Source organism: Engystomops pustulosus, chromosome 3, assembly GCF_040894005.1.
Source record: "Engystomops pustulosus chromosome 3, aEngPut4.maternal, whole genome shotgun sequence".
Taxonomy (NCBI): Eukaryota; Metazoa; Chordata; class Amphibia; order Anura; family Leptodactylidae; genus Engystomops; species Engystomops pustulosus.
This window is the reverse complement of record NC_092413.1, coordinates 84,803,361-84,816,336: the sequence shown is the minus strand read 5'-3', so window position 1 is coordinate 84,816,336 and position 12,976 is coordinate 84,803,361. Positions and strand designations below refer to the sequence as shown.

The 12,976-nt window shown below is 40.2% G+C and overlaps 1 protein-coding gene and 1 long non-coding RNA gene across 11 annotated transcripts in view; one reads left to right on the top strand and one right to left on the bottom strand.

Moving 5' to 3' along the window:
• QKI (QKI, KH domain containing RNA binding) overlaps positions 1–12,976 on the top strand; it is a 93,798-nt gene that overhangs the window by 58,046 nt on the left and 22,776 nt on the right. For all 10 annotated transcript variants that reach the window (XR_011854127.1, XM_072141296.1, XM_072141295.1 and 7 more), the window contains one exon: positions 1,784–1,927. Coding sequence is in view for 9 of the 10 variants with exons in the window: in XM_072141296.1 (XP_071997397.1) it covers positions 1,784–1,927 (144 nt within the window). In the remaining variant the exon portion in view is untranslated. The remainder of the gene's footprint in view (positions 1–1,783; positions 1,928–12,976) is intronic.
• LOC140121570 (uncharacterized) lies at positions 1,922–7,938 on the bottom strand. The gene is made up of 3 exons (XR_011854128.1): positions 7,608–7,938; positions 3,175–3,238; positions 1,922–2,083 (listed from the first exon to the last, which is right to left on the bottom strand). It is a non-coding gene; the product is annotated as an uncharacterized lncRNA (long non-coding RNA).

The following is a 12,976-nucleotide window of genomic DNA, read 5'->3' as shown; positions in this document are numbered from 1 at the left end:
CCATGTATCCTTATGGAGAGGGGCGGGGTGAGCAGCGCTCTCCCCCTCCTCCTCTCCCCGCGCACTGCTGTATGCCCGCCGTGCTATGGTACGGCGTGCACCGGCCGTGTGAATCCAGCCTGAGGCACAGAAAGATAATACTGCAGCACCGGCAGCCTGTGTGCCTCCACTCACTATCCCACATTTGGCCGTGGCTACAGTCAAGCTATCCAGCCTCTTTTCTGTCGCCAAGTGTAACCTTTTTCAGCCATTGTACACCAAAGATTGCAAAACCCAGCTCCATGTAGGACGTCTGAAGTGCTGCGATAAGAGACAAATCTGCTTTTTCATCATTTTCTCAAAAATGTGGCTTGTATGCCTGGTGATACATTATGCAAGAGTTCAGCAGGGGGACAGAAGGCAGGTTACTTCATGGACCAATTGTTTAATTTTATGCATTTATTAGAAGTCTAAACATGATGTTATGTATCTTTTGTATTCTAGGGATTCTATTTTCCATAAAAGGTTTAACATAAAGTAGAGTATTTAATTAAAAAAAACAAACAAAAAAACACCCCGCTGAGCTTGTTCTAAAGTAACAAGTGCCGTCCTCTCCTCACTGATGTTTCCTGTGTCCCCTGCTTCCCCTCCACACAACCCAATGACTGGCTATATCAGGTCAGCAGCGTTGCAAGGGATTGCCTTATGTAGTCACATGACTGTGTCTGGAGCACACACGAGGTACAGTGGGGTGCTCTTGGAGGATCAGAACTACAGGGGTGGTTTCATAGTTAGTTTCATAGTTAATACGGTTAAAAAAAGACTCCTGTCCATCAAGTTCAACCAAGGAAGAGATGGGATTGGATGAGCTGGTGGGTCAGCTTTTTTTTTTCTTAAATATGTTCCTTAGATTGATAACTCCTACACCAATAGAGGTAATTCTGCATTCAACCACAAAAGATAAGCTGAGTACGTGAATGTGTCTAAGAAATGTTTCATAGCAGAAGATTAACTTGTGACTGTGTGCACATTACTTACTATTTAGCATGCCTAATCCATTCTCTTTACCACTTCTGGTAAACAGACTAAAACTCTTGCTTTTCTTATCAAATTGCATTGTCCGGCTTCAGGACACAGGGGATACAAGTAATAGCCTTCACAAGGGACTCTCCAGGGACAGACAGACATTTGTAATAATAAATGAATGAGCGGGGCTCACGGTACCGATCAATAGTGATCACTTTACATCAAATAAAGCATGTCTTGTTTAGACGCCTCATCTTATGTCCGCTGAGGTTATGGATGACGGCGGCTCTCCGGTGATTCTACTGAATACAATTCTTTCTGTATACAAATAAACCGAAGCCTGTCGGTGGATACAGTGCACACTGCCAATGCGTGGATCACTAGCTTCTAGTGGTGAGAAGACTACATGGCTGTTCTGTTTGTTTGTGGTCATAGATGGAGGGAGGATTATATTGCACCTGTTTTCTAATTATTTGCTTCCTCTTACCATAAAATGGTAAATATTTTAACAGACCTTGTATCAATGAATAGAATGAGCAAATTCATGTTTTTAAAATTTCTTATTAGTGAAGCTGTGGTTTTTTTTTCTCCATGCTCGAGCCTACAGTAATCGTAAAGGCCCGGTAAGGGGGTTAGCCTTCGCTTCAGGAATTTACCTGTTTTTTTTTTTTTTTTTTTTTTTGTTTTCAGTTCTATCTTAACATGTGCAATATGTTCTGGAGAGCTGATTTAAAAGAACCTTTTTTTTTTAAAGTGTTTTTTATTTTTTTTCTTACAGGAGGAACAAAATAGAGGAAAACCAAACTGGGAGCATCTGAACGAAGACCTTCATGTACTGATCACAGTGGAAGATTCCCAAAACCGAGCAGAAATTAAATTAAGAAGAGCAGTGGAAGAAGTGAAAAAATTGCTGGTCCCAGCAGTAAGTAGGCAATAGTTTTTATTATACACATGTATAACAAAGCTGCCCCCTTTTTCAGCATTATTGGTGCCCAGTCTGTGCATGTGTGGTCCTTGATATCTTGGCTTTAGATCGGGTTCTGATTAGGTTGGCTCACTGGATAGGACTGCTGGTGTTCTGTAAAAATACAATGCAGAATGGATCTTCTGTTCACCTAGAACTCTCTTCTTGTTTCTGTGGCTTATTAAAAGGTGTTACAATATTGTATTTTGGAAATTGTTGCTGTTTTTCAGTACTATAGGCTTTTCTATATAACATAAAGGTGTATGGGCATTACTATATCCTGTGCATAGCCCATTCTTCTGGACGTACATTGTTTTCTCTCTATATACCTTTGCTACCCTTTCATACATAATCGGGGTTATAGAATTAAGTAACGGCTGTGTTACTGGAATACAAAGGTCATGTTATGTGGCGAGCCACTACAGAGCAGCTCGCAAGTCAGATTTTATTGATTGTCCATTCAGCCTCTGTCTGTGTGTGTACGTTCCTGCAGCCTTTTGCAAACTAAACACCCTTTAAAGAGCGGTGTGAAGGATGATGGAGAAATTCCAAGGGGCCTGGAGCAAGCCGTTAAAGTAATGCTACATTTTTGAAGCAGCATGTTCAGGTTCAGTGGATATATATCAGCTAACAGGAGCTTCAGGTGCTATTTTTTCCTACAGTGTGGTGTAAAGTGTCTCATGGGCCCCAGGCCTATCAACCAATTCTGTGTAATGTTTATGTAAGCAGTTCTGTCTTCAAAAACTGTACACTTGGCACTATCACTTAACATGGAATCCTAAGAGTTTTTTTTATCTCTTTTCAGATTTTTTTTTCCCCTAGTCTGCCCAACAACTCGGGAAGTTTGACTAGTGTAGCTGATAATTTGTAAAAAAAAAAAAAAAAGCTGCGCTTAATCAAAACAAGATACTGAAACTTGTTTTTCAGTTTTTATTCTATCTGTTCTTTATTATACAGCTGGCCATATTACCCGACCTGTTCTGCCTCCCACCTCCATAGAAGTAAATGTAATCTGACACCTCAGTGACCTTCTGTCCTCTTGCTAGCAGGATAGAACGCAGTTTGATCTATTAAAAAGCAGATTAGGAGGGGGATAAGATTAAGTGGGCAAGGAAGCACTTCACTCTAGTAGATTACAAAGGTTATTAATATGATTCTTAAAGGAAATCTACCACTACCTAGAAGTAAAATTACACTGAACACACTCGCCCATTGTCCTCTTCATCTTGATCTCTGCTCTTGTCATCGAGCTTTACTCGATGGAATTTCCTGGAAAAAAAAACCTTTATAAAAAGCGGCCTAGAGCACAGGGACACACTGAATATTTAGCAGCCCGGAGCACTGGACATTGCGGCCCTTGCTTCGGGTTGTTTTCTTCAGTTGGTCCTGGCGTGTCATGTTTGAAGTGCTAGAATCAAGATGAATGGGACAATAGGAGAGTGTGTTCAGTGTAATTATACTTATAGTTAGTGGTAATTTCCATTTAGGGCCCTTTCCCCCATATGTTAGTCCCCCCCCCCCCCCCCTTTTTTTTTTTTTTTAAGCTTTTCCTTCGGTTAACTTTATAATGTGTTTTGGACCTTCCCACTTACCCCACAAATGATAATTTGGCAGACTATCTTCTGTGAGAGTAGGTAGAGTAGAGCACACAAATGGCACCTCATGAGTCCACGGGTTGTATGCAGTACTACAGCTTTGTCATGTTTATTTGGTTGTTAAAGATCTTCAACCATGTTTTTCTATTCCCAACCTCCCCCGCCCCCTGTTATGAACGTATAACCACCACCTGAAATTGTACATTGCAAAAGATCTAAGCTGCCACTGGATGTGCAGTAGATTTACTTCTGAGAATTTCTACTAGGATCAGGATTATGCACTCAATGTCATCTTTTATTATATATACTTTTATCAAACTTTGCTACGTTTTTAGGGTTTTGAAATCCGTGTTTTTTTGTTTACCACATATTTTTTAATATTACTTATGTACATGTGCTTCAGTTAATTTTATATTGATTTTTATATTTTCCCCCTTTTTAGAAGGCTTTAGCGTCTTTGTTATAGGGTGTACCAGAAAAACCTAAAAGCCACTTTTATGGAGAAACTATGTAGACGTTTCAAATGACAGCCATTTTCATTGCAACGTATATTCAATCTCACAGGTTCTAATGCTATACTTTGTCCATAAGCCCAAGACGGTGACATCTGCTAAATTGTTTTTTTCTTTTCAGCTTTTCTTTTTCAGAGTGTGAGAAAGAAAGGCAATTTCTTTTTCTATCCCAGCAATATAGACATGACACACTGGTATTTCACCGATAGTAGAAATGTGAAATTAGAGCTCACACACCTACAGATTAATGTATCAACACAGTGAGATTGAGCCGCTGCTTTGCCGGGCTGAAAGAGTATTCTTTGAAGAGATTTAGGCTGCAAAAATATCAAGGATAATGGCATAGTATTTCCTTTGCCGTTGCTCAAATGTAGTTAACTGTTCGTGGTGCCCAATATCTCATCACACAGAGCGGCACAAAGTATTAATTTCTGTGCGTTTCGACTATGATTTTGTGTCGATTTTGGATTCTTGGCAGACATAGTTGTCATGTTGTGAGAAATAATGGGTATAATTGTATAGTTTTCTATAGCAGTGTGTTTGTATATTATGCATATACTATGTGTAGGTGTTTCTAACTAGGATAACATATTGGTAATATAATGGGGGTGGAGGGAAGTGATTGACCCCCTCCCCGTCTTGTGATTTGCCTTGATCATGACTTATCTCATCCACCTGGTCCTGGTGAAGGGTGATTAGAAGCTGAATGCTTTGCTGTTTACCCTAAGCTGAAGCATATGATTTTCTGTCTAGGAGCGCCACCGCTCAAACGCTTGGGCATATTGTGTGCCTGCCAGCAAAATATATACGTGGGAGGGAATGCAGGAGTTTATACTCTGGCATTTTCTGCACTGTTGGACTGTTCTACATTTAGTCTGATCGGATCACTTTACTGGATTACATTAAACGTTGTGCGTGATCAGCGCACTATTCATTAGGTATTTTTTAACACTTGGGTTACCACAGCCCATCTTCTTACCCATTACTTTCCTATTATAACCGTTACTTCAGGAGGAGCAAGAAGACACTAAAATTGCAAATCACCATGAAATGAATGTTCTCAAATTTAAGAAGAAATGGACGCCAGATCCCTAATCTGATGAACCAAGGACAATGGCAATGCTGGGGCCAGATCACAAGGGCAGTATTATTAATAAATTGTTTGTGTAATGAAAAGTTGTACAAATTTACATTCTGTATCAATTCATCACTGTGTTCTAGATCTCTCGCTTGCCGGTTTTCACACATTTCTGATATTCAACAGGAATCTTCTATGTTTACTTCCTCTGGACGTATATCTGTACATGGTCATTTGATATCGCCCAAAAATAATGTTTTCCAGCTCATGACTCTTTGACTGGCATTTACACCCCAACAGGGGGGTTTCAGTGCTGAATGAGAACCAGGCATTTGAGAGTGCATGAGCTGGCTTTTTAGTTTAATTCATGTGATGTCACACAGGTGCACGGCTCATTATAGTAATCAGAGCTGTGTGTTGTAACGAGCCATGCTCCTGTGTGCTCCACATGACATGGAAGTAAACAATTAAGCTTCCTGCTGAAGCAAGTAGAGATCCATGGGGCATTGATACAGAAAGTAGATTGGAAAATTGTATAACTTTTCATTCAGCACATAATTGATATTAGTTGTGTAAAATGGATAACTCCTTTTTAACTGAAATTGACCATTTTAGCAATAAAAAAAAAAGTTAGTGGGAAAATATTTAGTTTTTATTTAGATCTATTATTTAGACTATGTTAGTTGTAGTTATTGTCTATTACTTCCTTACATCAATGTGCATACAGAGTTTGTTGTCAGTTATTAAGTAGGACCACCTTTCTGGACTCCCAACAGACAAGTTAAACTTAATCATGTCCCCTAAATATGTAGCTCCTCCTATTCTCTACCTTTTTAAAGTGTCTATATGTAGTTTAACATCTTCCCAACTCCCCCGATGTTCGTTCAGTGCATGATGAAGTACCAGGTGTGTGGAAATATTATGCGGGATCTTTTTGTTTCCTGGGCCGCCGGCATCTGTCACACATATCTGTTTGGCAACTATTGAAAGGCTTTTTGTAATGCTATATATGGATTACTACTGATCATTGATCACATTTTTATTGGAACCTGTAAACCTCTTCGTACCACGTCCATACACATTCCTCTAGACTGCTACAAGTTTGGGCTTGTATGATGGCTGGAGCCTTCTTTTTATAGAGGTAAATAGTGTATGTTTATAAATATAAAAATCTTCAATTGCCCCTGGAGCTGGAATCTGGGAAGTGGGCGTCTGCTCTGCTTTTGGCTAAAACAAGATACGTCTGCCATCGTTTTTGGGAGGAAATAAGCTGGTATATTTTGTTGTGTAGGGGATTGGTTGTGTCTTTAATACAGATGACAACATGTCTAAATGATGTGTTGTTATCTGGAAGTCTACAGAAGCCTTGTATTTCATCTTGTCAATGCGTTTGCTTCATACCTCCAGTGAAGATACGAGATTCGTCCTGGCACAAGTAAATCCTGAGTGTGGGAAATGGCCTCTTATATTCTAATTTTCTTTACTTAAATGGCATTATGCTAAAAATGTACAAGATCGACATCACCCGAACACAGCATGAAGCAGGCTGAGGTGCATCATGAGCACAGCAGGGTGGCACTCTTGATTTATAGGACAACCTTAGTGTAACCTTCGCTCATTTGGTCTTTTCTATGTTTTGTAGCGTAGATAAATCTTTCTTTCATCATCTTCCTCTACATACAGATTACTCATACAGTCATATTATATAATATAATATGATATATTTATTTATTTATTTGTATGTGTGTCTAGGCCTTGTAGAATTCCGAATGAGGTCGTCAGAATTCTGGGAATCCATCACCTGCTGACTATTTTGCACGGCCCCCACCCCTTCACACATCCAGAATCTGCTTCTTTTTGACAGGGTTGAATAGCATTTGCTCTGTACAATGCAGACAAGACTGGTTATAAATTAATTGGTCAAAATGTGAATTTTGAAGACACCTTTTATTATTATTATTATTATTATTATTATTATTATTATTATGGTCTACTCTCGTTAATTATTCTCGTTGTCTGCTCTTGGGTCCCCAGTGTTACCTGCTCTGCGGACTTCACTCTGCAGTCTTTGGTTACTGGGATGATATTTGTTAATGTAGTGTGGTATTTATCATTTCTGTGGTGACATTTTGTGATTATACTGTGGTTGTTTGTGCATCTAAGGTGCTAGTTGTGCGGACCCCTTTAAAATTTGAGCTGTATGACAATATGACCCTCGGACCAATAAAAGATGTTCCCCCAGACTTAAATCCTTAGATCAGGATTAGAATAAACATTTAAAGAAAATTTCATATTTTTCCCAAATTCTTATGAAAAATTATTTAGCAATTCTGTATTGATCAAACTGTACCAGTTTATGATCTATTTTTGCCAGTTTAGAGGTTGTACAAGCCCTATGCATGTGATATTTCCAGAGCAACTATCACGGGACAACAAGGACACAGCTGTCTGACCTGTAGTGTAGAAAAAATGGCTTCAGCTCTGCTTTCACTCAGCTATGACTGCTTGGAGAAAGGTTTGTTCACTCATAAATACACTTGACCTTGAAGGTGCTGCCTTGCAATGTTGAGCGGACTGGTAAATATCAGTCTGGGTATTGGATGTGCTGGGATTAGTAAGAGGCGGTTACTATAACGGCAGCACATTCTGCAGCGCAGTACAAGGTCCCCTCTGTGTCACAATCCTGGGCACATTGATAACACAGCTAGACTGTAGCATGGCATGGTCATCTGCATTTCTCGGAAATGTTACATGATGTTCTTTACAGCTCGACACTGCACCTTCTGTGCTGACATAGTGGAATAGTCTCGCAGGTCAGCAGTGTGTGAGGCGACCCTGTCCATCAGGAAACCAACAGAAACTAAGCATGAAAATGAGATTTCTGGATGGAATTGATTTTTGACAGTAAATTTGTTGCCGGTGCTCTGACTTATTTATAACATTATTCAATTTAACACGGATTAATTCTGGAAGGGACATGTTTTGCATGTTCCAGCTTGCTCCTCCAGGAGCAGCACTGATTTACATGGATGCTGTGCAGCTGAAGCATGGAGGAGAATGGAAGACCCAGTCTCTAGCCCCTCAGGGCCTTATTGTCAAGAGCGGTGAAGTCAGCTGAAGTGAAATCCACTGCTCCAGGCACTTTAATACAAAAGGCCTAAGGCAAAAGAGTTGGGAAGCCAAGATCCACTTCCTCCCTGTAGTGAATTGACTTCATCTGCAGATATTGTGTGGTCCTTACTGGAGGCTGGGCATGCAGTCTTATCAGCCTTCTGGTTTGGAGTACCAGTGCTGTGTTCTCTAAAATCATAGTTTTGTCTTTTAAAAGAACATTGTGTTAAAATATTGTCCTGTTTATTGCTGTCGTATGGATGGATAATATAATCCATTAAGACAAAACTGCACATGACTTCTCCACTTCAGTGCATGCTGCTGTTCCCTATCTTCAGCCTTATCAGTCTTGAAGACTTTTTATAGCCGCTGCCATTTCTTCTAAGGATTTTTAATGCAGCTTGTCTTCTTTTTTTGCATCATATTTTGTAGGAGAAAATGTTTCTTTTTATATGCTTGGTAATTTTCATATCATGTTTTGCACTGATATATCCTGGGGTTTCCTCTTAGGCCTTACGTCCCCAGTTATGGTGATTGTGACAGGAGTTTATGAACTTCATTTCCTTACCTGCCTGCGATCAGATGTTCCCTTTAAGGGGTAACCCCTGAAAGATTGTCCTTTAAAGGGTTACTCTGGTCCTAAAGCGAAACTAATATTGCGTCTCGATGCACGCTAATCTAGAGACTTGCTTACACTGTTCTCAAAATTGAAACCAGGCCTTTATGGCATAACCGTTCCTGCTTGTCCATGAGTTGATATTTCCGATGGCTTCAGAGCAAAATTGAGTCATTGTCCTGCCATCCACTGGCCCAGAGGGCGGTGTCTACTGATGTGTCATTGTACCTGAGACCTCCCATAAATCTTCTCTCTCAAACTAGCCAATCATATAAGGGCTCAGGGTTGTACATACTCCACTACAATATCCTTGCAAACAACTTCCGGGTCAGTGCTCCTTGTAGGGCGTACATGTAAAGTGAATGCCCTTAATCTCCATTACCCCCATTGTCATTACATATGGTCCGCCCAGTTTCGCTCCCCAGAGAACTATAAGGATGCAGCTAAAATCAAAGTAATTTGATATGTCGAGGTAAATTGAATATTGAAACATTATTTTTTTTGGTAATTGTTGTGGTAATGTGGCCAGATATAAGCCTCATTTCATGAGTACCTACTACGTGCCCGGAGTGATCCTTTAAATCATTCTGTGCCCAGATTTAAAGTGGGAAGCACATTGGGCCACCTAATAAATTACTTGGACTTTTGTGTAAATGTATGGAAGGGTCTTTGGCCTGTTTACCATGTGTTTTATGTGCAGAGGCGCTAAATACATACTGTCGCTGAAGCTATTAGATTGTACAAATACTTACCTCAGACGTCACTGTTTGAGTTTGGGAAGTACTTTAAAATACAATACTAAGCAAATAAGCCCAAACTTTGAGGATTTGTGTAAAAGGGAACATTGAATCCTTAGATGATTGTAATCTTCCCAAGTTCAATAATTATTTTACACACTGTCTTTCAAATGCCTGTGGCAGTCGTCCTAATCCAGTCAATCACAAGACTGAGACTATAACAGGCATTTGGACTTCTGCTTCCTATAATCTGTTCTAAGTGTCATAATGAGAATTTAGTGCAATATAAGAGCGGCATGTGGAGGTGGGGAGAGGGAAGCGGAGCTATCTCCAGGGTAGGCTTCCATGGATTGTAGGAAGACTGGCAGCCTCTGTGTCTGCTCTTATTGGGCCCTATTAATAACCCTGGCAGTGAGGCTTGACACTGGTGACCGCTTTACCTCTACAATGATGAACATAGCCTGCCCTATTTAAGCTAGTCTGATCTGGACTGTGGTCACATATATATGTATATGAGCAGTTTCTGGCCTCTAGAGAAGGTCGGCAGCTCCTCTCTCTCTCTCTCTCTCTCGGATACAGCAATACGGTCATCTTTTTTTTAATTAAGCTTGTGTGTGTTCAGCAGGTCTAATGGCACAGGGCTCGTAAAATAGATTGATGCCGAATTGTCGGCTAAATTACCATGTAGAGAGAGGCTATGGATTAAGCCATGGGTAGGAATAGTCTGGACCAGCTATATGGAAAGCTGTTACTTCCAGGTTTAGCTACAAATTTTGAGCTTTTGTTTATAGCAATATGTAATTACGATCTAGATGGCAATGGCTAATCTGGCACAGATTTACAATCTTACAGCAATCTGCTGCATGCTATAAGCATTTGTATTGCACCATGAAACACATTGCCAGTGCATTAGGCTGAATCTCTTTTCCTAGTCTCTCTCCAGCATATCCTATGCGTATGCCCAGGGCTCCAAGAATTACTTCTCCTAATTCCAGTATCTTCTCCTAAGCTAAGAATAGAGCAAACTGTTAGTTGTACCTTTTATAAAGGGATCACAATAGTGTATAAGCCGCTGGCTTCTGTCTTGTAATGACATAGTGAATAGTCTGAACTATGTATTTAACAGAAGTCTCCTGAAGTTATGTCATTTTTTTCTTATACAATCTAATGTTTTGTTTTGTTTTTTTGTTAAAAGGTTGTTCCAGCAAAAGGTAAAAATGATTTGGTACCATCTTTCCCTGCACGGTCTTCTGTTCTGTCTTGTTCTAGCCTCACAAGTCACAGTAAATGGTGTTATAGTGGGTGCACTGGTGCGGGGTACATTACTGGGAGCCATAAGTATACACATGGTGTTGGTTAAACCATTTGTAAAGTATTACGAGTAAAGACTGTATGTTTGGTTCTCAGATTCCTTCATTATCCGCAGTAATGAAGTGCGCTATAAGAACGCAGGAAGGTGTTGCCTGCGTTTTCCCTCATGAAGGAGCAATCTGTCTGGGGACTAAGACTCGAGTAATTAGCGATCTCTCCTGACTGTCAGAGCAGAATTGTCATTATGATGCTTTAGCCGTAGGATAAGAAGCCTTGCTATAGACCTGCCTGTCTTCCACGCTAAATGAGTTACCAAGGGAATTTCTAAACCTAAGAGGCGTTTCTTGAAAGCAGTTTGGTGAGTTTGCATAAAGCTATAAATTACGGGTCTGAAAGGTAAGATTCCTTCTTCATGTGGCCCAGGCTGAGCAGCCAGGAAGCTGCTTCCATTCCTAATGAGGAGGAGTTCATCCATGCTCCCGCTTATTAAGGCTAAGTACAGTACAGTAAGCACATTTCAGGAGACAGTTTGCATGAAATCTCCAGAGTTTGAGAAGATGAAATAACAAGGGCATTGTTCCGAGCACAGATTGAATACCCTTTTGGTAGATTAGATCTGTTTTGGAGTAATCCTGCTAAACATGGGTGCCTTGTATTGTCTCGGTATACATTATGCTGGTATTGATTTGGAACTCGTGTGTATGCAATGTTAAGCGCTATGCTTGACGGAGCAGAGTGCTACGCGCACAATGTGCCAGGAATCAGCTTAAATAAAACAAGAATTTGTGAGGTTGGTGGCTTCCGGACTTGGGTTCAGTTAGGTCATGCAGTAATATGGTATCAATTGAAACACACGTTGGATTTTGAGGAGTCAGAGCACTGACCTGCTGACTTGTTCTCCGACTCGGATGCTGATGAAATGTGAGAAAATGGACTCTGTGCTTTCACAAATGCCTAAAGTGATGAACATCACTTATGCTTGTTTAACCTTCAAGGAGTACAATGTAGCGATCCATACCGATGTTCTGGTGCTTTCTACATGGCAACTATCACATGTTTATTAGGTGATAGCTCCTCATATGCACACATGAAAGATGTATTGTGATGCAGCACTTAATTCATAATTGTAACAAATCTAATAACTTGGTTGTACTTTTATTACTAGAACCCCCTCCTTACAAGAACCCCTCCCGTGACCAATCAAGTGAGCAAAGCACCAGCTGGCACTTTTGGTGGCATTGTTTTTATTGTAAAAATGCAGTTTAGTTGAGTGTTGGCCTACCATCTAATGTATCCAGATATAGATAGATGGATAGATAGAGATATATAGATATATCTATCTGTCTATCAATCTAGAGCTTACCCTAATGGCAGATAATGGGTAACCTCATATCCTCACCGAAACCTTGTGTTGTAGAAGGAGTTAAGCCACTGTTGGAGAACCTTATCCTCTCTCCTTGTTGAGAGTAGGTGCAGAACCTACTTTATGATTTTCAGATGTTTTTACGTTCAAGTTTGTTTTTATATTTTAACGTTCTGGTGTCTTCAGCTCTTCTTTTTACAACTGGTCCGGTCTGTTGTTTAGTTCTTTTTTTCACTTGCATTCAAGATTTGAGAGGTTGGAGCATGTGGGAACAGCTGGTGGAAAAGATTCCATTAAAATGTGATAAAGCTCAGTGGTAAGCGGCCAGCTGTAATGGACGGGGTGGACAAAACCCAACAACTGAAGCCACAAGACACTGCCCAAACTAGCAGTCTCCTGTAATGCCCTGTCTTATCTTTAGTGTAAAAGCCATTCACTTCCTAGCAGGTGTCTCCGATGATAGAAGCCAATGTAGGAACAATAAATTAGAAAATATGTTGTACAGGAAAGGATGTAAATTGATGTGTTTGATCTTAATAAGAGCGTAATTGCTAGCCTGTAAGGTTGGTGCTATGTGTTTCAGATATATGGAAACGGTCACATCTTGGCTTTGGCCCTATTTACTTACAGTAGACGCTGCATTCCCACAGCTCAAAGAGGAAGTGTGATTCCTTCTTCTCATTC